The 23,803-nt window shown below is 40.0% G+C and overlaps 1 protein-coding gene across 6 annotated transcripts in view; it reads left to right on the forward strand.

Annotated features, from left to right (window-relative positions):
• The window catches only part of LOC100703199 (mitogen-activated protein kinase kinase kinase kinase 4), a 98,840-nt gene that overhangs the window by 38,367 nt on the left and 36,670 nt on the right, over positions 1 to 23,803 (forward strand). For all 6 annotated transcript variants that reach the window (XM_005475394.4, XM_019353102.2, XM_005475395.4 and 3 more), the window contains exons 3-12: positions 3,939 to 3,995; positions 18,012 to 18,137; positions 20,480 to 20,590; positions 20,792 to 20,882; positions 21,674 to 21,804; positions 22,024 to 22,078; positions 22,371 to 22,449; positions 22,529 to 22,704; positions 22,894 to 22,966; positions 23,233 to 23,443. In XM_005475394.4, coding sequence (XP_005475451.1) covers positions 3,939 to 3,995; positions 18,012 to 18,137; positions 20,480 to 20,590; positions 20,792 to 20,882; positions 21,674 to 21,804; positions 22,024 to 22,078; positions 22,371 to 22,449; positions 22,529 to 22,704; positions 22,894 to 22,966; positions 23,233 to 23,443 — 1,110 coding nt within the window. The remainder of the gene's footprint in view (positions 1 to 3,938; positions 3,996 to 18,011; positions 18,138 to 20,479; positions 20,591 to 20,791; positions 20,883 to 21,673; positions 21,805 to 22,023; positions 22,079 to 22,370; positions 22,450 to 22,528; positions 22,705 to 22,893; positions 22,967 to 23,232; positions 23,444 to 23,803) is intronic.

The raw sequence follows: 23,803 nt of genomic DNA on the forward strand, positions 1-23,803 counted from the left end.
TTTGAAATGTTGTCCACTTCTTCTTGGACTCTGCCTCAAGAGCTACGTAAATGGACACAACACAGGATCCTTTAAGTAAATCATTTCAGATGGGCCTTACAAGCAGATTTGATTTGAGTCAATTTGGAGGGTCTACTTTTAGAACCACATGTTTAGATATTGTTGCAAAACTGGAGAGCCTGTGTGAACATCTAATTTCTTTTTCTTCCTCTCTGGAAGTCTTTGTTATTTCCAAAGACTGATGATTCTTCCTTCTGGCTTTTTTTCTGTTTTTCATAAAGGCCAGGTGTGTGCGTATATCTGTGTCTCGTTTTTGAACAAAAGAATCGGGGAAGAAGATGATGTCATCTTTTAACCGTTGTATGCTTGTCTGGTGCGGGGGTGAGGGAAGGGGGGGTCTGTAATTATAACAGTCTGTGCTGAGGTCACCTTTCTCACATGCAAAGACGAGTGATGCAGACGCGTAGAAATTTGTTAATAATTTAGTCTGTGTCTTTTTATTAATTACTTACTTTGAAGAACAGCTTCACCAAATTATTTCATCACGTTATCTTACACACACACACACACACACACACACACACACACACACACACACATTTGTTGTCAACTTTACACACAGTCATAATTATTTTTTTTCACATTTACACATTAACTGTATGCAACAAAAACTCAGGGTGTAAAAAGATGCATATGTTCTCACACATTAGTGTCATGATTTCATCAGTATCTACACAACTTCTATACAATCTTTGAGCCTCGGGGTGTGTGAGTGTATGGGGAATGTAAGGTGTGTGTCTGCTTGAGTTTCCATTGTTTGTCAGGGAGTTAATATAAGATGTTTCAGAGTATTTGCTGTGTGTGTGCGTGTGTGTGTGTGAGACACATCCTGCCGCCTTTACAAACTGCATCATCAGCTAAAATGGGCTGGTACCCTACCTACTATTCTCTTTAGGCAGCAAATTGTTAAACACGGCTTGGAGAAAAAGAAATGCAAAGTCTGAAGTGCAGGTGGTGAGGTCAGACTGAGGAGGCAGTAAGCCCGGAGAATAGTGAGGGTTCATATACTTTTGTGTCTGCAAATGTCCTTGGTGAGAGCATTTATTGGTGGCGGTTAGTTTGTGTGCATCGGTACAGAGGGAAAACCTGTAGTGTGGTTGTGTCATGGCTTAGAAACGTTTGACTCAGCAGCGCTGCAGTAAGATAGATACCTAAGCTTGAAGGAGGCTATAATAGAGATGGGTCTGCACTGGCCTTTTGTGGCTAAAATGCAGAAAGATGCTGCACACAGATTTCAAATAAAGAACACTTTCATTCAAAGTAAAAGTTTGGACTTTTTGGAAGTTTCTTTCTCTCAGTTAGTAGTTAACGAGTTTTTGCAGATAAATTCGCATCTTCTATGCAAACTACAGGCCACTGCAGCAGCATGCTAGGACCCAAACATTCACAAGGAAGTTTTTGGTGCATCACAGTATTGGCGATGGATTTAACAAAGTGGCTGACTCGTGACTGTGTTGCAAAATGTGATTTTTTTTTTTTAATGTAACTGATGGTTGAAGTTTATATTTATTTGAGAAAAAAAGTAAACATTTTTATAGTTAATTCGTGTGCTAGAATGCATGTGGGGCTTATTGAACCTAAATTGGGCTACATTTAAGCAACAAAAGTCTTTTTAAAATTACGTCACTTACTTCTGTGAAGCTTGACTGTTTTGACCATTTACATAGGCTCTGCAGTAATGTTTAGTAGCTACTTCATTCTCAGCATTTTCAGTAATGTACTATGTTAATATTCTATCTCCTCTCTGCATTTAAAAACATCTGTTTATTTCTCATTTGTTTGTCCTTTATTTCTCTTATGATAATATTTTGTTAAGATTATATAAAGACAAAGGTTTAAGATTTTGAGATAAGAGCCACATTACCACAAGAAGGCATAAAGGTCACAAAATAACAGAATATCGAAATCTAGTACTATAGAAAAGTCAGAGTCCTCCTTTATCCTTTATTGTGTTCCATAGTGTAACTCAATAGTCCCCACCAAAAAGCACCATCAGAGATTTGTTCTCCTGTCAGTTTTGCAGTTTGCTGTCTCCATCAGCCTTGACCTTTGTCGTCAGCCCTACACACAAACACACACAGACACACACTCAGGCAAATACACACACACGCACACACTCACCCCCCTTGGCTAAACTGAAATGGGTTAATCTCTCATCACTCAGTCGTTGGGGCTAGTGGTTCAGGTGTCACAGCGCCTTTTCTCACATAGGAAACCCGATCGGACGCACACAGACACTACACACATAATACAGTCATAAAGCATTGCATCGTCTCAAATTTTTCCCTTTCTGTGTTTGTCTTTCCTGGAAGAGTTTGTTTATCTCTACACCATTGCTGTATTCAAAAGTGCTTGCTTGTCCAGGCTGTAACAGCTGTGTACCTTTCCTGTAATGCTATGTAGGCTAGTGTGAGAATAAGCTTTGTTCTGTGGGTGTTATTCTGGCATCTGAACACTACTTGAACGGTGTGTTCTTTTGCAAATTTTTTACCTGAAAAATATGTTGGTAATTTTTGTTCTTTTCATGGTGAACTGGAACTTTTAGCTCTCCAAGTGGTTGAAATTTTAATTTTACAGTCTATTTTTTAAACTGCTCGAGTAGCTAGTGCTCCATTAGTATTTGTCAGTGTGAGTATTTATTAGTTGTTTTCTATGGAAGAGGATTAGGGCCACTGAAAAAAAAAAAGTGGGAAATTTTTTTTTCTTCTTTTCCAGAATTCTGAGATTAAAGTCAGAATTCTGACTTTAATCTCAGAATTCTGGAAAAGAAGAAGAAAAAAGACATGCCCACTTTTTTTTTCTTTCTTTCCCAGTGGCCCTAACGCTGAATTAATTTAGGAGGCTTTGGAGCAAATGCTACCATGTAATGTTAGATTTTTTTAGGTATACTCAAGTTATTTTTTTAGTCTTTCAAAGAAATTATTTTTGCTTGGCATGAAATATTTAAAAAAGTCTATAAAAAGTGGAGTCTTCACAATATCTTAAAATAAACTATTGGTTTAATTTTCTGAGGGTGTTAAAAAACAAAAACAAAAATTGCTACATGCTAGTTTGCTCCCAAAAGTTATTGTTATCATATAATCTATTTCCAGCTTCTAGCTCATTTAAAGCCTCCTTCATTTTTCTGTTATATACTCTTGGTGCTGAATTTTACGAAGTCTCAAAGTATTTCTGAAAGCCTCTCAAGAATGAGATAATACTGTTTTGACCACAAGCTTGCGGTTTTCTCAACAATTATTGGCAATAACTTCTTTTCTAAAAAAAAAATGGTACTCATGCAACGTTGTGCAAACCTATTGCATGTTTTGTCACATTCATTCTGAAATTATGAAAAACATGCATGCAGTATGTTGGAGCTGCAGGCTAGTTACTCACACATGTAGTGAAGCATGGTATCATTATTGCCTCTTTCAGGTCACATTACTATTTCACGCTATTTATGTCCTTTAAATTTGGAAAAGCTGTTCAGACTGTGTTTGCTCTGCCTGGATAAAATGAGTTTACTGTTTTAATTCTTTGCACCAGTCCATGTTGGAAACACTGTGCTCAGCCTGTTTGGAAACGATAAAGGTTTGGATTATTGCCTGTGATTCTCCACGCTATTGTAGAGACAAATAACTTGTTATAAATGTGGTTTTTATTTTTTGGAACGGCTGAATAAACCTCTATTTGTACTCAGCCTCGGACGCTACCATCGATTTGCATAGTCATATACTTGGCCTTCAATAAAACAGCAACTTTTATTGTCGCATTGTGCTCTTAATTGTCCTATAACCAAGCTTACACTTTAATTACAAACACTGGTAACTGCTGTTTACAATGCAGAAAAATACAGATTTCCACTTTGCTCATCTCTCCTCTCTCCTGTTTCTTTGCAGGGTCGACATGTTAAGACGGGACAGCTGGCGGCCATCAAGGTCATGGACGTCACCGAGGTCAGTAACACCTATCAGCATGCGCTTGTAATCTTTTGTTGTCTTTAATCAGGCTTCAATCCCAGCTAAACCACTACTGCACTGTGGGATTGTTAAATCCTGCAGCAAACGCCTGTCACGAGAAGGATTGAATGAAGTAAAATTACTCTGCCATTACAGAAACAGCTATATTCCACTGGAGCAGATACAGTGGCTGTAGGACTATAGGAATACCTGCCTTAGCAATTGTCAGCCAATAAATTTTTATATAGATAAAATGATAAAAAGAGTCATTCTGTCAATCCAGAAAACGAATTACACAGGAACACAGATAAACACGTGGGATTTGGTGCTGGAAAGGGGTCTTGTGAGGGAAATTTGATTTGGTTTTAACTGCAAGCAGACACCTGTTTAAAGTTAGTAGGCCCTGATCATGAAACCTGCTGCATGCTGAAGTTGGCACATTAGTACTTTTAGTACTTTGCATATTTGTAATTGATTCCAGGCTAAAATTTATTGCATGTGATGGAATAAATAGCTTTTCTGAAGCATACAAGATAAACACCAAACAGTTTCCCCACTCCACAGCCTCTCTCCATTCCACACCCTCATGTCAATATTTTCTCTCCAAAAATAGTCAGGAATATAATCACATAGCTTCCATCACTCTTAACAGTGTTCTCTGTTCATTAGATGAACTTTGAGGAGGTCACGTTTGAAGCAAACAGATTTTTCACTTCTCTCAGGGCACTTTAGCTAATGATGATTTTAGACTCGTGCATGTAAATGTTTTGAGATCCACAGAGTTAAACTGGGCCCCAGAGGGCTGTTTCTGCCTGTTTAGTTCTGTGTTCCTTAATGTGTATACAAGCAGAAAATGTTATTAAAGTACACCTCATTCTGATATTTTTGGGTTTTTTTTACTCATCATTGAATCGATGGCCAAATGAGCCAAGAAGAAAAATATTCCTGCAGATGGCTTAAAGAGGAATGAGTGTACCAACAGAGCTTTAATCTGGGTTAACTGTCATGGTGAAGAGGATTGTACTGTCTGCCTTTCAGGACCCTGCTGGTTTCATCTGTATAGAAGTCTCTAAAGACTTGCTATCTAATGTGCATCCCACTCTTTAGGCCAGTATCCTTGTTCAAACTGGTCCTCTGTGATAATAAGAGCCCATTTGTAACAAAGAAGGTAGTGCTGTAATCAGCCTCCAGGACTGTTAGAGACATCAGAAATGTTGTAGTATCAGTTAGTTCTGAAGTAGAAAGAAAAGAAAGTGTTTCAGCCACTGATTTTGTTGTTGTTGAGTATTTAATTTTAATGATCTATTCAATCATTCTGTAACACCTCCCAAGTTAACTTCTGGGACCACCTCTGAGTTATGGATGAAAGCGACAGTGTTAAAGTCAGCGTCTTTATGCAGGGCTGTCTAAAACGTGGTTCCACTCAGAATCTGGAAGGCTGTTTACAGGAAAAAGCTTTAAAGCACAACATTATGTGCACTGTAAATGGAAGCAGTGTAGCAGACTGAGATGGTGCAGTTTGACATACTTCAAGAAAATTAGTTTTTCTCGTGTTGCAAGAGAGCAATAGGGACATATTGCCAGCATATTTTGATGACCCTTTAGGAGGGTCTTTCAAAGTATTCTTCAGACATGGCCACTCAGACAGAGGTACAACAGTCCAAAAACATGACAGCCTCTGTCATGTTTTTGGACGGCATTTGAGCCAGTGGTGTTGGGAATCTTGTCAACATTGATGGACGTGTGAATGCAGAAAAGTGCAGTCAGATTTTGATCCACCGTGCAATACCATCTGGAAATCATCTGGTTGGCAACAGCTTCATTTTTCAGCATGACAGTGATCCCAAACACACTGTCAATGCAGTGAGTGCAGGTCGTGTTGAAGAATAAAGGCGGTCATACCAAATACTGACCTTAAAGTTTATTAGAATTGTAGAAACTATAATAGCGTATTACTATATAATAGAGCTGGGCGATAGAACGATAATGATATGTATTGCGAAATAACTTTTTCTCGATAGAAAAATTAAACTATTGCGATAGGCCTCATCTCTCTTGTCCTCTTAAAAAAAAGAAAAAAAAGAACAGCCAATCAAAATTAAGTAGCGCAGAGCCGAACCAATCACAGCCGCAGCGTCACGTCACGTGACTTGTTACGTACAGCACAAGTGCCAAGGCGCATGTGTGTATTTGTTTGGGAAGCAGCCAGCCGGGCTGCCCAGGTAATGGAGGAAATGAGTGCGCCGACTAGAGAAAAATCAACCGAGAGCGTGAGCGAAGGTTACCGAAGAAAAAACAGATGATGGTTCCAATGCCGGAGAGCTTGTCGAACAGAAGGGCCACAGAAGTTCCGTAGTGTGAAGGTATTTCGGCTATTTCAAGTCTGACAAAAAACAGAGTAGCGCGCACTGTAAATTGTGCCGAAAGCAAGTCTGGAAATACAATAAAGCGGTGCATGCTCGATCTCTGACTGAAAGCGCTAATTCGTCATTCGGCTTTTGTCAGACTAAAGTAACTGTTAAAGCTGTTTGAAAAGCTAAGCTATACAACAAGGAGAGATTGAGAATTTTCTTTTAGTTCTCAGTTTATTTGATATCGACAAAAGTTAGTCAATTTTGTCTGTTCTTCTGTAAAACAAACTAAGATTTATTTTTAGAATTAATATTTTGTTTCTAAGTGGAATTGACAATTTAGTGGTCTGTTTTGTTTGTTCTATTTTGAAACTTAAACGCTTTAGCGGCTGCGTTTTGTGTAGTTTGCAATATTTGCCTTTATTTATCTGAAACTGAAGTCTCATGTTCCTTAAGTACATCTACCCTGTTGAACTTATTATGGGAAATAAATATTAAAATCAAAACAAGCTGCTAATTATTTCACATTTTACTTGTGAGCAACGGCACATTTAAATCTTACAAATATAGTTATTTGGCTTATATCGTGATATATATCGTTATCGCCTGAAATGAAAAAAACATATCGTGATATGAAAAAATCTTATATCGCCCAGCTCTACTATATAATACACTATACTATATCTAAACAAAAATATAAAGACGGAAATGGTGGCTTAAGACTTTTGTATAGCACTGTTAATAGATTATAAATAGTTATTCTGAAATTCATAAAAAAAAATGTTTTTTGTGTTGTTTTTAAAGTCAGATTCGTATTAGTGCAACATTGTTCAAAGTATTCTGGCCTATTTGACAGTTTTGATCAGTAAACAAAAAGATTACAACAAACAATCAAAATTCCTGGCTCTGGATAATCATGACGCAGGAGCAGCTGGAAACCAGTGTCTGGAAGCAGTTTGGGTTATACAGTCAATGGCAGAATTCTCAACAAACATAAGGCTCTTACTCTGCAGCTTCAGCACATCTGGGCTCTCACATGCCGCATATTGGAGTTGCCTTTGAAAAATCTAGTTCACGGTAAAACATTAAAAGCGGCAATCACGAGCTCGGGGTGTAACTCTGTAGCCTGCAGGAACAAATCTACATATCCAGCCTCAGAGATCAAAAAGAAGGGAACGAGGAAGGATCAAGAGCATTTGATGGGGACATGTTTATGTATTCATACAAGATGAATCACTGAAGAGAAATACACATGTTGAGGAGTCTTGGCAGTTCCTCTTTTTCCTCCAGTTCCACCAAAATGTTTTGAGTGGTCCCTTTTCCACACGGTTTCAGCCATTTTTATAAAATAAACAGTCTGTTTGGCTGGACACTGGCCAAGAATGACTGTCAGGCAGATGAAGTTGTTTGCATTGGGAAAACTTGAGATACTGCACATGTACTCAAATTCAGTATAACAGTTACTGTATATATGCATATGCATGTCTGTGTGTGTGTCTGTGAGAGACATGATGGGAACCACAGGAGCTTTCATGCACTCACATGTCATGGATGGAAAACATCCCATTTATACATCTTCTTTCCTATGTGTGCGTTTCTGGGGCCGCTCTCGATTCCCTGTGCTCATCTCTGCATATGTGCTCTGACCCACATACCACTTCCTGTTCTGTATAGAGAGTGTGGGAGAGAGAGAGTGGGTGAAAAATGGACACTTAAGAAAACAGTAGGGCTATAGAGTAACAGTGTACAAGGTTGGGCTTTATGATATAAGCAAGTCATTCTGAGCCTCTGTTGCTTTAAAGTTTCTGTTAAACCTTTAAATACTCCATTAAAAGACTGAGAATGTGAAAAAATAGGCTAAAGATGAGTGGTCTAACTGTAAACTAAAATGTTGATTTCATGCAAATTGTCAAAATGTGAAGGTTACAGCAGAGCTAAATTGCCTTTGTAACTCAATAACTTTCATCAGCTCCTTATTGGCACCACGTCTTTTGCAATAAACAGCAACAGCATGGATGATTTCTTGAGGCTAAAACACATTTCCTCAGGCTGTGCTCAGCTGAACTTCCAGGGCTGCATACAGAGATTTTCATATTACTTCATATTTTTTCTGGTTTGATAATTGTATTATTCGTAGACTTTGTTTTTAGCAACATTCACTCATATTTGACTGCTTCAGACAGAATGTAACCTTTTTAAAGTTTTAAAATGTCTGTGTTTTGATTGGTTGGACTATAAAGGCAATTTAAGGGTGCTGATTTGCACTTTAAATATCTGTTATGAGCATTTTTGTTGTTGTTTTACTTCTGCTAACAATAAAGAATATTGAAGAATAAATCAATTATAACTAAATATTTATTTGCAGTACCAATTTTACAAATAGCTTCAACACAGACTTGCAAACCTCTGAAACCCTCAGAAACACTGTCTTTTATTTGGGCTAATGTGGTAGAGCTGGGCAAGCGAAACCAGTGTTTAACACACAGATTCACAGTTGGTTCTGGTTATAACAGGTAAAACTAATTTAACTGAAGCTTTTGTTTTGACTAGAAACATCTGTGTCTTCCTCTCCATCTCCCACAGAGTGAATAAGATGAAAACAGACATTAAAGATTCTTGCTGTTCAGATATAATTGTAGTTCTTTTAAAAGCAGTCAAAGTGGCATTAACATAGATTTCTCTTCCTCCTGGCTTTTACATGATAAAATATAAGTTCCTGCAAGTGGAGCAGTACTCGTGCCTTTTATGTGCACATTTATGCACAACATTGAAATACAGCATCCTTTCTCTCCATAAGGTTGAAACTGTTTACCACAGTTTTTTGTTCATTTCGTTTTGAGGAAATTAGCCTGAGCTTGCTTCCTGTGCTTAAGACTGAGAGAGATGGTGTATGCAGGCTTCTCTGCAACACGCAGTTTGTTGTGATGCTTGTAAAATGCTATTACATCGTTTTAGAAGTGTGGATGTGCTTTTGTTGTAGTGTGCCGTGCTGGAGATGGTACAGTGCGTTGCTTCCCGAGACAGCTGTAATTGCGGTTTCTTTTTTTCTTTTTCTGTTTATGTGTTTTACTGGGTGGTAATGCTTTCAGGTGGCAACTCTGGTGTTTGTTGATCCCTGTTTTCAACAGAGTTAACCTTGTGCTTTACTCAGACCAGTAATGCCACACCGGTGACTTTGTTCATCCAAAGCAACTGGCAGTTTAATGTCTGTCAGTTTAATGTCTCCTGTGCAGGAATCCTTATTTTTGCAGTCTAAGTTGAGATACAAAAGCAGTACCAATGCTGCGTTTTAGAAATGTCTGTCCCCGTAGTACAGCTGTATGATTAACTGGAAGAAGTATTTTTGGATGTTTGTCGATTAAGTAAGAGAGTAAGCTCAGATAAGGAGAAGAAATCAGTGATAATGCCCCCCCACCTTTCCTCCAGAGAAGGTTCATGTAAAGTGCAGTGGGATTATGGGAGGGGCTATCACTGCTTGCAGGCTCACCCACATCCATTCTCAAGATTCTTTCATCAGTCGTCTCCCTGCATTTTATGTTCTCTTTTTTCTTACATTTGTCATCCTCGCTTGTGTTTTCACCCCTGCTCTTCCAGTTTCTGGCACAAATATCCCCATTGTGTTCTCCCCGTTTCCATCATTCACCATCTTCCAGCAGCCACCACCTCTGTTTTGTTTCCGAAATGAGGGAAAGCGTGAGAGAACTGACAGAGGGAGTGAAGTCATCATCATCCGTTATAGGAAATTGGAAAGAAAGCGGAAGAGGTAGAAAGGGAATTGTAGCTGCAGCATGGCTGCATTCTGCATCTCCCACTGCTGCTGTTGACTTGATGTAATACAGCAGGACTCAGAATTTAATGGGGGGAAAAAATCAATCTTGATTAGAGGAAAAACTCCACAGCAAGCATGTTTCTCTTTGCCTTTCGCTTCCCTCGGGAAATAAATTACTATTCTAGACATTTTTCCTCGCATCCTTTTGTCTCTGTAAATTTTGTGTGTGAACTGAAAGACATCACAAGCCAAGAGAGCTCTTTCTCTCTCCTCTCACTCACCTCCCTCTCCCACTGCTCCCTGTACACTCAGAGGTGTGAATGTGGGAAGGTGTGGAAGGCGCAGTAAGAGTGAATGGCATAATAAAACATTTTGAAATGTCTGGCAATATAAAACCTATTACACTGAATTCCAAGTTTGAACTTTTGAGTTTCAGTTTCTGAAATCGTTCCTCCAGTTTGGATGTGTTCAACAAAAGAACTTGATTCTGGGTTGAGAAAACTTCAGAGTAAAACATCAACATCATTGAAGGATTCCCATAAAAACTGATGCAGACATTCATCAGATATTCCCAAGTAGTTAAAACTGAAAACCTTTGAAACAACTTTCAGTGCTACCAAAAGTCAGCATTTTCACTTACTCACTGAAATATCTAGAATATCTTTGGTTAAGACTATTCATGTTCAATCTAAGATCATTTTTAAAGACTTTGATTTATCATATTACATGTTATCAATGTATGTAACTCAATTGTTTCATATATTCTAACATCAAAGACCAGTTTAAAACAGAATTTGTAAAAAACATCCATTTCCAACACAGTTTTAATTTCAGCGACGCTAAAAGTGAGATGAATCAAATTGGGATCTTTCAACCTTTCAGCCTTTTTAGCTCTTCCTTCTCTCAAAGTGTTTCCTTGCTGATCCACAGTGATGGGATGGTAGCTTACGCAGAAATTGAAAATGCATTTGTAAGACTTTAATACTGTGGATTTTGTCCCTCTATCACCCTTCTTCATATATGAGGAATCCACATGGGGCATTTTCAGATATGACAGCCAACCCACTAATGCCTGGAACAAGTCTCTCCATGTTCCCAGTTGTCTGTTAGAGGGATGTCAACCTTTTTTGGCCTCTGAAGAAGTCTCCCTGCTACTCTGCTTCCATTTTCCATTATGCTTCCATTTTGCGGCTGTCTGCTCCCCTGGGTCGGTAGTTCTGTTAGCGCTGCTCAAATTGTGTGCTGTCATACTTTAGAAGCAATATGGCTGCAACAGAGTCTCCCCACCATTTCATGCCCTGGAATGATAATGAGTAGTTTCAGGACGCCTTGTTTTGAAGGACTGACTACAAATCAGGGAAAGTGAGACAGAGAGCGAGAGATGGCGAGAGTGAAAGAGAGAGGCCGAGGTGAGGCGCGTAATGACGGGATGGATGAACGTGAAAGTAAAGAGTAGAGTCATTATAGAGGACAACTGGAGGTGATGTTGCAAGGAGGACAGAGGGTGGACAGGATAAATGTGCAAACAAGATGGAGAGAAGGAGACACGATGAACATGTGACACAAAGAGAGGGGGTGATGTCATCTGCTCGTTAAAGCAGCTGTGTCCTGACATCCTGGCTACTTTCTGCTTTTCACCCCATCGCTCTCTCTCTCTCCCTCTCTCCCCCTCACTCTCTCACACACACACATGCATTTGTTGAGTCCAAACTACGCTTTCTGATTTGGACAAACTGATGTTGACGATGATGATGATGATGATGCCTATTCATTCATAACTGTATATCAAAGTAATCACCACCAATCTTGACTGTAGATTAATTGTTTTGATCATTTATCAAAGGTTGTAGTAATGTTGTTATGATATAAATAAAAATAATAATGTGTAAATTATATTAATAATAATAATACTTTGGCAAGCGTGAGTGCTTAAAGATCGCATGCATTGGATTAGCTGGTTCTGTCAATTCTTTTAAAAAATGAAGTAGAAACCAAAAATTTAAAGTACAGAATCCAAAAAGTGATTTCAGATTCTCTATTTGAAGTCTTTGCTGTCATGTCTTTGCTGCGTTTTAGTGTACAATAGGTGCGTTTTATAGATGCATTGTTGTATTGAGCTTTTTCTCAGTGCTGCCTGTAACATAAAGAAATGCCACCACTGTTGTGTTTTGTCAGTTTAGGGGATTCTCGTCTTCCTCTCCTTTAACCGCTGTTTGAGCTGTGATTCAAGTCCCATATTGGATAATGCTTAAGAATGTTCCTGCTGCGTTCCTCCGCCTTCACTCTGGTCTCCGCATCTGTAATTACTCTCAGTTGTTACAAAAAATGTTCACATGACTGACATTTTGTGGGCGATGGGATGCTCAGTTGACCATAGATGGTACTGGTGTCTGTGTGGAACTTTCTCTGCATCCTTTAGCACCCTTTATAGTTTTGTTTTTATTTTCAAAGTATAATTTACTCATCTAACTGACCGATTGGTTGACTGACAGGTTGGCCGGCTCACCTGCTGGGTGAGTAGCTGGACGGCTGCTGGCTAGCTGCAGGCCTGCTGCTGATGAGTGGATTAACAGAAGGACTAGCTGGCCAGCAGTCTGGTTTGCTGGCTTTCTGACTGATTGGTTGGCTGCCTGCCTAGCCAAATGACTGGCTGCCTGGCTGGAGCAGTAACCAGCGGGCTGCCTGATGGACAGTGACTCAAGGGATTGGCTTGCTGGCTGTCTGACCGACTGACCCCATCATCTTTATGACAGTCAAAGCTCCCGCTGAAGTCCTTAGAAACTCTCAGCATGTTAAAGTAAAAATAAATATCAGAAAACTTGTCCAATGGAAGCTGAAAGTAAACTAGCTTTCATGTTTAGCTGCAGGAAGTGACAGAGTATATAGAGCTTTACTTAAAAGCTGCTTAAAGTGCAGAAATATTTAAATAGTTAAAAAAAAACACTGCTTCTGAAATACTGTCCACATGACTCACAGCATGAAAATGGCTTCTTTTAAAGTGATCACGAACTTGTGCACTGTCAGTTATCCAGACGTGATGTTTACTGGGTGTTCTGTATATCAGAGATAGTGAAACTGAGCTGCTCGCTTTTATTTACCCAATGGGGTCGCCAGTGAACCCATCTCTTATCTTTTAAATGCTCAAGTCTGGCAGAACTGCCCTTTAACTTCTGGGTCTGATTCAGAAATGGTAGCAGCCGTCAGCTGCCTGTCATTTGTTGCTCCTGCAGTTCTCGATAAGACGTGCATGTTTTAATTTCTTTCAGCTCCAACTTATAAGATTGAACCTGCCGTTAAAATAAAAAGCCACTCTTATCCCCTTTGACAAGAAAGTTGAATTTGACAGCCAACAGAGTGAGGTAGCTACCTGCAGGGATAAATATAAAGGTCTTGGCAGTCATCAAGCGGCATTAACTTGCGAGTAGGAAGAAGATTTTTATTATACTTGCAGTAAAAGCAGTGGTGAATTGGCCACTATTCTTGTTTAACTACAGTTAGAAGATTTTCTGTTGGTAGCAAATCATCTGAAAGTGTGAGATGGTGTCTTTAGTACAGAAATGTATTTTATTTGTAAACTACAGGCTCTGGGTTCTTGTTTCTCTTAGTGTTTTTTAATCTAATGAACATACTCATTTCTTCTTTTACTTACCTATTAAACCAAAGCTTTCGTGGTTGAGATCACCATAGTCTGATCTCGAATTTCTTTACCAATTCTTAACTTTAGGCGTCAGTCCATACTAGCTTGTTATTAGCAATGTTAGATTTACAGGTGTTTGTGGAGATTTGATATCCCGGTTGCTGCAGTAAATAGCCTGGGGATTTTTACCTTGAAAGGTTGTTAAACAGGTACTGTAGGGTTCGGGGGAATTTAATATTACGCTCAATTAATGTTGTGCTTGGTACAGACAGAACAGAGGAGCTGTATTGGCCTAAGTGCATCTCTGTGTGTGCAGTGAGTCACTGCGTACAGCCTATACCACTGAGAGCTGTGAATCATAGACCTTCATCTACCTATACAGTAATAAGTGACAACATACAATATGCTAAATTATATATTATTAAAGCATATTAGATTTTTTTTTTTTTTTTAAATCCTTGGTACTCCCAGGTTACTTATAATACATTAGAGGAAACCCTGACGGTTATTTGTGGCCTAGCTATAGTTTGCATTGTTACATTTTTTGCTCTTCTCTTGCACAAATTTCAAGTAACGTGCAAGTTTCTACTTTCAAACTCTGCTGTTTTCAAACCGAGGCTGGGTGATCGATATGCAAATGTGCATTACATAATACTTTTTTCCCCCTATCTGCCCATCTCGCTGATGTATGAAGATATTTGGAAAAACTTAAGTAATCAAACAAAGGCAGTGAGTGGTTTAATGAGTAACTGTAATAAGGGCTACTATTTCACAAAGGTCGCTCCACATGTTTGATTTGGAAGATTTCTGACTTGACCCCAAAGAGCAGGGTTTTTTCTCTTGTTAGGTATATTTGTCAACCACTGCATGATGGAATCACTTGCTAAGTAACCGATTGCCAGATTACTCACAGACAATGTAGCATGATTACAGATTAGCTGAAGTTCTTTGGTAAAGAGCATCCAGACACATTGTGCAGAGTGATGAAGTTCTTCTTTACCAGCGAGGGACAACCATTTCTTTCTGGAAAGTCCCCAAACTGTCACCACAAAAATTGTTGTCTAGCACTGTATTATTATAGATGAAATATATGAAGTGGTGGTAGCTTCTGGGTCTAAAAAGTGAACATCATGTGCCTTAAACCTGCATTCTTTCGAACGGCCAGCGGGAGGGACTTTGATGTTTGCAAAAATAGGTCTGCTTGTATGGACGTTTATGGGAAAATCACCCTCGGCTACTTTGATCTGTGTCCTCAGTAGACACTTTCCACATGACTGTATGATCTTAGTTGCTAATTTCTAGTAGCCTAAGCATGATCATCATTTTGTACAATACAGTCTCTATTGGAGTTGTAAACGAGGTTAAGGAAGGGCAGGCCAACCTTGTGATTGACAAGTTTCTACCTTGTATATGTCGTAGTATGAAGATGTACCTGGATTAATGTGTGGAAAAGGATGTCTGCATACATTCTCCATAAAACAGAGCAAATGTCAATCTTATTGAAACACAACCAGAGTGCGACAACAATAAAGAGAATGGTTAGTAGAGTTGCAACATCAGCAGTGTTCATGTTAAAATGTCACCATCTTCGATATGAAAAGCCAAACCGTTTGCCCAGCACTTCCTCGGGGCCTTTCCTCTGTGGACATATGATGCTGCTGCAGTTTACTAAGGAGTCCAGGCTGCAGCTCCTGCTTATCAAGCAGCCGCCATTCGAAAGAAAATGTCACGTCATGTCACTCCCGCTTGGGTCGCTAGATCAAACGCACGTGCTCAGCTGAAGCAAAAACACTCAGGAACAAATGTCACCCAGCTTTGTCACAGTGATTGAGAAATAATCACTTGATCTTGTTATGTGCCTGAACGTGTGTCTGAGCCTGTACTGTAATATCCTGTGAGTGTGACGGGGAGACATGGGGTGGGGGGGGTTTGTTTGGCTCAGTTATCATTTTGAATTCAGGCTGTGTCTCCATGTTTGTTTGGAGAGGTATACATTTATTAGATTTTCTTTTGGACACTGTTTGGGTTCTTGCCTGGCCTTGTCTTTCACAAGCAGATGCCAACAAACAGCAAAATTAGCTTCTCTTTTAGTTTTCACTACCAACACAACAACCAGGTTAGTTACAGCCCATTTTATAAGTTTCCCACTGAGACCACATTTTCATATCCAAGTATGAAAACCATTGGCCGGTTCTTACATAGCAAAGAATCCTCAAACATAATCAAATGTGTTTCCTACCATTTAAAATAAGGAGTCATATAAAGACTTTGAGAAGTAGAGACTGAGAGCTGTGCAGATCTCAGCTGTAAATCTGCTATGCAGGAACACAGCAAAAGGTGGTGCTGTAAAAGCGCACAGTACAGCTCTGCAAACCTTCAGACAAAAAACCCCCCCAAACATTTAAGCCTGTACACAATAAGAACTATTTAATTTATGAATACATCAGCTGACACTACTGTCTGGCAAATGATAGTAAATATTCCTCTAGATTGCTTGTTGTTTTGTTTGGCATTTTTACAGCCCAGCTGAGACTTGTAAAGTCTACGCTTTAAATGCCGTCAATAGATAAAGCAGTTGCCAGTCAATTTATACACGTTCAAATCATGTCTGTGTTACCGTAGTTCTTTCAAACAGTTGGCACTGATTGGCTGTAAAAAGTGTTACATGTACGTGTTTACAGGTGCTCCTGTTACTTGTGTGTGCAATCTGGCGTTCTTTTGCCTCATTAACAATATTTAGCAGTGTATAAGCTGAGCATTTACAGATTCAAGATCATTATCATTATTATCAAATGACACTGATACCCCCAGACTCTGCCTGGGGATTGTCCACACTAGGAGAGTGTTGACTGAGCCTGAAGTCTGAGCGTTTTGTCGCCAGCTTGCGACGCTGGAAAGACGATGGTGATGTTTGTGGAGAAAGTGCTGAGAGAGACAGCTGTTGCACAGCATGGCCCTCTCCTCTCCAAGTCTGGGGCCCCAGCTTTGCCCGAGTCCGAAGACGAGGAGTATCTGATCGATGTACCTGCAGTTAGCTGGGCTGACCACATGAAATATGTTGATGTGTTAACTGAAGAAGAGCCGGAACCATGCAGGAGTGCTGACTGGCCGGCAGCCCCTAGTAAGATGATGATGTGCTGGACATTGGCCTGGACATGTTTTGTCAGAGGATGAGCAGGAGAGCCCATTGTCAGGAGACCCCGGCCAGCTACGATGATGCGTCTCTTTATCCCTGTTTCGCTACTGGCCCTCTTCTCCACCAGTTTGTGGGATTTTTCCTTCCACCAGAGCCCATGGGGGCCAAAAATTCATCTTCCCATTTACTTAGAATTTGTTTGCAAGCTAACTGCATCATGGAGCAAACCGCCATCCAACCATTTCACTGTGCCTGGCTATTGACAGTACATGGAGCTGGGAAGCATGGAGTACATGGATGATACCAATGAGGCTGGCTTAGCTAACACACCTCGTATGGAGCCATCCCTGGCTGCTTATCTGGCACCGTCCCACAACCATGGTGTTGGTGGCCCCACAACTCTGCCGTACAAGCAGTGCAGATTCTCCACGTTGCAGCTGGACAGTTTGAAATGCAGGCGGCGTTTCCAAATGACATAATGGTTGTTGGGCATGATGGCATCTCTGATTGCCATAGTGTCACTTGGACTGTTAAAGATGAGCGTTTCAATGGTGGAGTCTCTCACCACCACCACGCTCTCTTCCCCTGTTAAAGCGGTCTCGCTCTCTGCTTTTATGGTGCAGTGTTCATTTTCTGTCTCTAAGAGCCACCCATGTTCTAGGCCACCTGAACCTGGGGCCAGACCTTCTCTCCAGGGGGTGTCCCCCTGGTGAGGGATTGGAGGTTGCACCCTTTCATAGTGGCCCAGATTTGGGATCTATTTAGCGAGACGAAATTACATCTTTTTGCCTCCTGGTACAACACAAGGCTGCCCTGTTACGCAGCTTGGCTCGGTGAAGAGCGGCTATCGAAGTCGGGGTTCATTGTGATTACAGGGAGTGAATGTACAGGCGAAAACCATGTCATTACAGGTCATCCGCCTTTAGGGTTTGAATAGAGGTTTCTTCAGCCAGGACACGGGGGGCGTGATATGTACCTCGTTCCCTCCTTCAGATAACAGAACTTATAGACATGACTGTTTGTCTGGATCTACTTTGTTAATTCAAATAACTGCTTCCCAGCTGATCCACAGCCAATGATAGTGTCCTAACTCTGTTTTTCCACTTTTTTTTTTTCATAGGATGAAGAAGAGGAAATTAAGTTGGAAATCAACATGCTGAAGAAGTACTCCCATCACAGAAACATAGCCACCTACTACGGAGCCTTCATCAAGAAAAGTCCACCAGGCCATGATGACCAGCTCTGGGTGAGTTTAACATCCCATTTCTATAATGATCACAGAATTACACACATTACAGGTACTATTTAAACTGGATACAGCAGTCATTCTTCACTCTGTCTTGACCAATCACAGAATCTGAATTGTTCATATAACTTAATCAATCAAATCTTGAAGAATCCTAATTGAGAACATTTGTGGAGTTATTGAGCAAAGGGACAGAGTAGGAGTAAATTCATATTCAAGCAGGAACCATAAGACCACTTAATAAGTTTTGATTTTGCATACATTCAGTTTGTTATCATCATACGTTAGAAGGTATTTCGATACTACAATGAAAAGATTTGCCAGGCTATAAAAAACCCCAAACAATATTAGGGGTTCCTGTATAACAGCCTAAGTGTATACTGTTAGTTTTAGTAAGTTGTTTGAATGTGTGATGACAGATAAGAGAGATATTACATGCCATGAAGTCAGCAAGCTCTCCAGCAGATATGGAGTTGAAGTTGCTTTATGCATTTTCCTCATTACAGCCAATATGCTCTTCTTCATATTTGAAGAGCAGTAAAAGAAATGACAGCAATACAAAAAAAACAAAACCGATTTCTAGAAAAGAGCAACAAGACTGTGGAATTAAATAAATGGTGCATAAGTGAGAAACAAAAAGGAAGAGAGTCAATCAGAGAAGGGAGAGGTGGGGTGGATCAGGAGGTAGAGAACAGCAGCAGAAGAAATTTACAGCTGGTCGTTTGTCGAAGGCAGGATTACCTCGTTTTATGACCCGGAGGCTCTGCTGTTCCTGGAGAGGAGGAGGGATCTCACTCTCACTTCACAACACAGTCCTGTATTTGTTTTTACAGCTGCTTCCACGGCCCCTTTTTACAGCCTCCACTGTTGTGGATTCATGCTGTCTGCCGTGCGTGGGGGTGACATACGGAGTGTGTGTCTGTTTTATGATATTCATGTTCTGTGCTGACCACCACTTAAGACTACTGTCTCAAGAAGATCACTTAATGTGTTTATGAGGCATAAATCCTTTAGTCAGCAAGTAAGAGACATGGTATCAGAGGCTTAGTGACCATTAAGATATAACACACAATAAAGAGGTGAATAAAGCGAGGGGTTGGCCTCAGTGGAGTTCATATTTAACAAATGTGGATCTTAGAGTTTGTCCTGCTTTCATTATGTTTGTCTATATTTGTCCATATAATATCTTCTCTTTTTTCACACATCATCAATAAAAACAACTTTAGCCTGTTAAGCCCATCTTTAGTAATTATTATTTAATAAAATTGTGTGATTGTATATTATCAATTGTGTTATGTTATACACAATTATTTTGTGCAGTTTTTGATTAAAAAATCAGTCTTGACATTTTTTTTAGGAGGTTTTATGTTTGTCACATATGTAGTACTAAAATTGAATCTGATCAATCCCCAGGTGGCAGCATGACAGCTGCCACCTGTTGAGGTGCACAGAAAATGCTCTCCAACTTTAAATTTATGGTAAAACAGTGACGAGGGCACTACATGAGATTTAACAGATGCACTTCTGTATTTGTATTTGTTTGAGTCTCCAGCTTCCTACACTTGTGGTTTTGCTAATGCTTTTCTCTTTTGCATTAAAACCACATTTCCTAATAGCCGTTGGCTTCCTGTCTCAATCACGGCACAGAGTAAACTAGTAGAAGTGATTGCATTTTTTCCTTCCGCATTCCCTTTTATTCTTTCTGCCGTCTCCTGTTACAATATACTCTGAAGTGCTGCACAGCACTCCAGAAGATTTGCATTCACATGAGGCATGGTGGCTCACAGAAGGAAAATACAAAGTTAACTGAGACCACTGAGTTTCTCAATAATTGCTTTGTTTGCTCAAGGTAGCTCTAATACGATGAGATAAGCTACCTTATTTATTCCCCAAATTTGGGGAATTCCTATATTACACAGGAATTTCCCATTAAACACAACAAGCTGCAAATGTTAAATAAATTAGGATGGATTATTAAAATAAAATACAATATGACAAGATTGTCAGAGCCCAGTAAGCTAGAATAGCTCAATAATGAAAAAAGTAGACAAAATCAAAGGTATGTAATCAAACAGATTAAAGTGAAATAAAAAAGAGAAGATCGTTAAGTAACAAATCTAAATAAAACACAATAAAGCACATTTAAAATCTTAACATTGCATTACAGTAATACATAATAAATGTCTTAATGGTGTATCGATAGTAAAACGCTGCATGGCGTCTTAAGCTGATGGTAGAATGATGGTGTGTGTGTGTGTGTGTGTGTGTGTGCGTGCGTGTGTATGTGTGTGTGTGTGCATGTGTGTGTGTGTATTACAAATGCATCTCTTTCTCACCTCCAGCTGGTGATGGAGTTCTGTGGTGCCGGCTCCATCACAGATCTGGTGAAGAACACCAAGGGCAACTCCCTGAAGGAAGACTGGATCGCCTACATCTCCCGAGAGATCCTCAGGGTCAGTTATTTCTCACAGTCTGCTGCCAACATCTTCACTAGATTATATACTTTATGTCCTAAACATTGCTAAAAGTATGATTTTAAATAATTTAACTTTTGCATTTAATCTAAAAAAAACAAACAAACAAACGCTTGTTTGACCGTCTGATACAGCCCATGTTTCTAATAAGTTGTTTTCATTTTTCCTTTATCCCAACAGGGATTAGCTCACCTGCATGCTCATCATGTCATTCACCGCGACATCAAAGGACAAAACGTGCTGCTGACTGAAAATGCTGAAGTCAAGCTGGGTGAGTCGGTTGGCTTTAGACCGGGCCTGTAGACGGGAAGTGCTCCCGCGCTGTGGTTTTGGACCGGTGCATGGAAAAGTGATTGCACCAGCAGATCTGAGTCAGCACTGTGGCGATGCCAACTGGAGCTTTCTCATTGCCAGTGTTTTGTTTTCGAATGTTTCACATGATCACAGGCCCGTGTAGAAGTCAAATCCTTATGAAACATAATGTCTATATACAGCTCCAAAATTTGTCTTTATTTAGATTTCTTCTGATTACAGTGTCACAATAATTTCTTGCAACTAAACTACCTAAACATTTATTTGATTTCATTTATGATATGTGCACAAAACGACAGAAGAATCTGTTCCGAGTTTTGGAGCTTTAGTGTCCAGTTGTGGTTTTCTGTAAATAAGCCTCCGCAGTGTTTTTAACTTTCAAAGAAAAGTTTTAACTTCTGCATAAAAATCGCTTCTTTGTTCACCAAACCTTTGTGTGAAACCACTGATTAATGCTGTTTTTATTCCCTTTAATTATCCACAATTCAGTTACAACTTATAATCAGGCCATCCTGTGTTACCTTGCTTATTAATGTCCCGTGACACAGCATTAAACAAAGTGTCTCCGCCGTGGTTAAAATACAGCATCTTGATGCTGCTCTCCTTTTAGCTTTACAATGCTAAAAAGAGAGCAGCACCTTTTACACTCTTTTACTCTCCTTTTACTCTCACAGTTGTAGTTTGCCTTTGTGCAGGATCTGAACGGTTCTACTCTGTTTTCTTTATTTGAATGCTTCGTGTTTCTTTCAGTGGACTTTGGTGTGAGCGCTCAGCTGGACCGGACGGTAGGTCGAAGAAACACCTTCATCGGGACGCCATACTGGATGGCTCCAGAGGTCATCGCTTGTGATGAAAACCCTGATGCTACCTACGATTACAGGGTGAGCATGCAAAACTGCATCTGGTCCCAGATGTTAGTGGGATTCATGGTGCAGAATGAGTTTGAAACCAGTCAAATAGGAGCATCATCCATTTGATAGAAAAGATTATAGTTTTAATGATTAATATGACCAATGAGAAGACTGCTCTGTCATTTCCATCACGTGTGTTACTCAGAGAAGCACACAGACTTTAATTAATCTTATCTCTTTGTGTGTCAGAGTGATCTGTGGTCCTGTGGAATCACAGCCATTGAAATGGCTGAGGGAGCTCCTCGTAAGTACAATAACTGATTTCAATGATATAATGAGTAGAAACTGGTACTATTACTGTAAACAAATTTACTGGTGTATTTGTGTTTCAAACCTGCATGATCAGAAGAGAACTCTGTTTACTCTGTTAATTGTAGCTTCACTATAGACTTACAGTTTCTATCTATACCTCTTATTTTTATGCAGGCAATATAGATGCAAAAAAAACCCCCATCATCTTAAATGTATGACTTTGACATTTAGATTAGTTTTTTGTCTGATCTCTCATTTGGCTTCTCTTCTGTTGTTTCCTGTAGCTCTGTGTGACATGCATCCAATGAGAGCCCTCTTCCTCATTCCCAGAAACCCACCTCCTCGACTCAAGTCCAAAAAATGGTGAGATGTTTTCCATCTTTTATTCTTGATGTCAGTAAACCATCCGAACTCTGTACATGACAGCTAACTGCCATCATAGGTCAAAGAAGTTCTTCAGCTTCATTGAGAGTTGCCTTGTGAAGAATTACACCCAGCGCCCTCCCACTGAGCAGCTGCTGAAACACCCCTTCATTCGGGACCAGCCCAACGAGAGGCAGGTTCGCATCCAGCTCAAAGACCACATCGACCGAACCAAGAAGAAGAGGGGCGAGAAAGGTGAGTCCAGGACGAAGCTCTGTCAGTGTTAATGTGCAAAAATGAACTTATGGATAAAAATCAGTAATAATTCACAAGCTACTCCATCAAAAGGACATATTTTGTGTCTTTAAAAAAAATACATATATTATGATGAAGGTTTAATGAGGACTTTAATTTTTAGACTTTATTTTTGTTAACTATCTGCAGATGAGACAGAGTATGAATACAGTGGCAGTGAAGAAGAGGAGGAAGAGTCATCTGAGCAAGAAGGAGAGCCAAGGTATCTATCCATCCATCAAAATTGTTTTACAATTTCCAGTACATAGTTTTAGCTTTTTACTATAAGCTAAACATCATAAAGTGAATTCTGACCGTGTTTTTGGAGTCATCTTAGTGATTCCTTTATATTTAGACACATACATATGCACGCTACACCCTCAGTACTCGTGTAGCACAAGGTTGCATGATTACACCGCTGATATGAAAAGTATTTATGATGTCATACGGGTCAGTTTCTACATCCTTCTCATCGGGTCATCTGTACAGTTCCATAGTCAACGTGCCGGGCGAGTCGACCCTGCGTCGTGACTTCATACGTCTGCAGCAGGAGAACAAGGAGCGTTCGGAGGCCCTTCGCCGCCAACAGCTCCTCCAGGAGCAGCAGCTCCGTGAGCAGGAGGAGTACAAGCGCCAGCTGCTGGCTGAGAGGCAGAAACGTATCGAGCAGCAGAAGGAGCAGCGGAGACGGCTGGAGGAGGTGGAAACCTCATAACAAATTAATAGAATTTTTATGTTAATCGAGTAGACACAGTGCTGTGGTAAGACGGTGTGTTTAGAAGAGGCGATAGACTGCTGTTTGACTGTTGTGTGCCTGTAATGTAATAATCCAGTGTAACTGCTGAGATATAAAGTGGTGATATCACCAGAACAGAATCCAGCAGGACAACCTGACAAATCCTCATAGATGTTAAAATGCCCAGCTACACAGCAGAAGTCAGTATATTTACAGCCTGTACCAAAAGGTCTGCATAGCTAACCTGCCTGTTTGTGACCACTGCACAGGAGGTTCAGCTTAATGTGAGTCATGTATTTGAGTGAGTCTTAAGGCTGAAAGTTC

This window comes from Oreochromis niloticus, linkage group LG16 (assembly GCF_001858045.2).
Source record: "Oreochromis niloticus isolate F11D_XX linkage group LG16, O_niloticus_UMD_NMBU, whole genome shotgun sequence".
NCBI classification, from domain to species: domain Eukaryota; kingdom Metazoa; phylum Chordata; class Actinopteri; order Cichliformes; family Cichlidae; genus Oreochromis; species Oreochromis niloticus.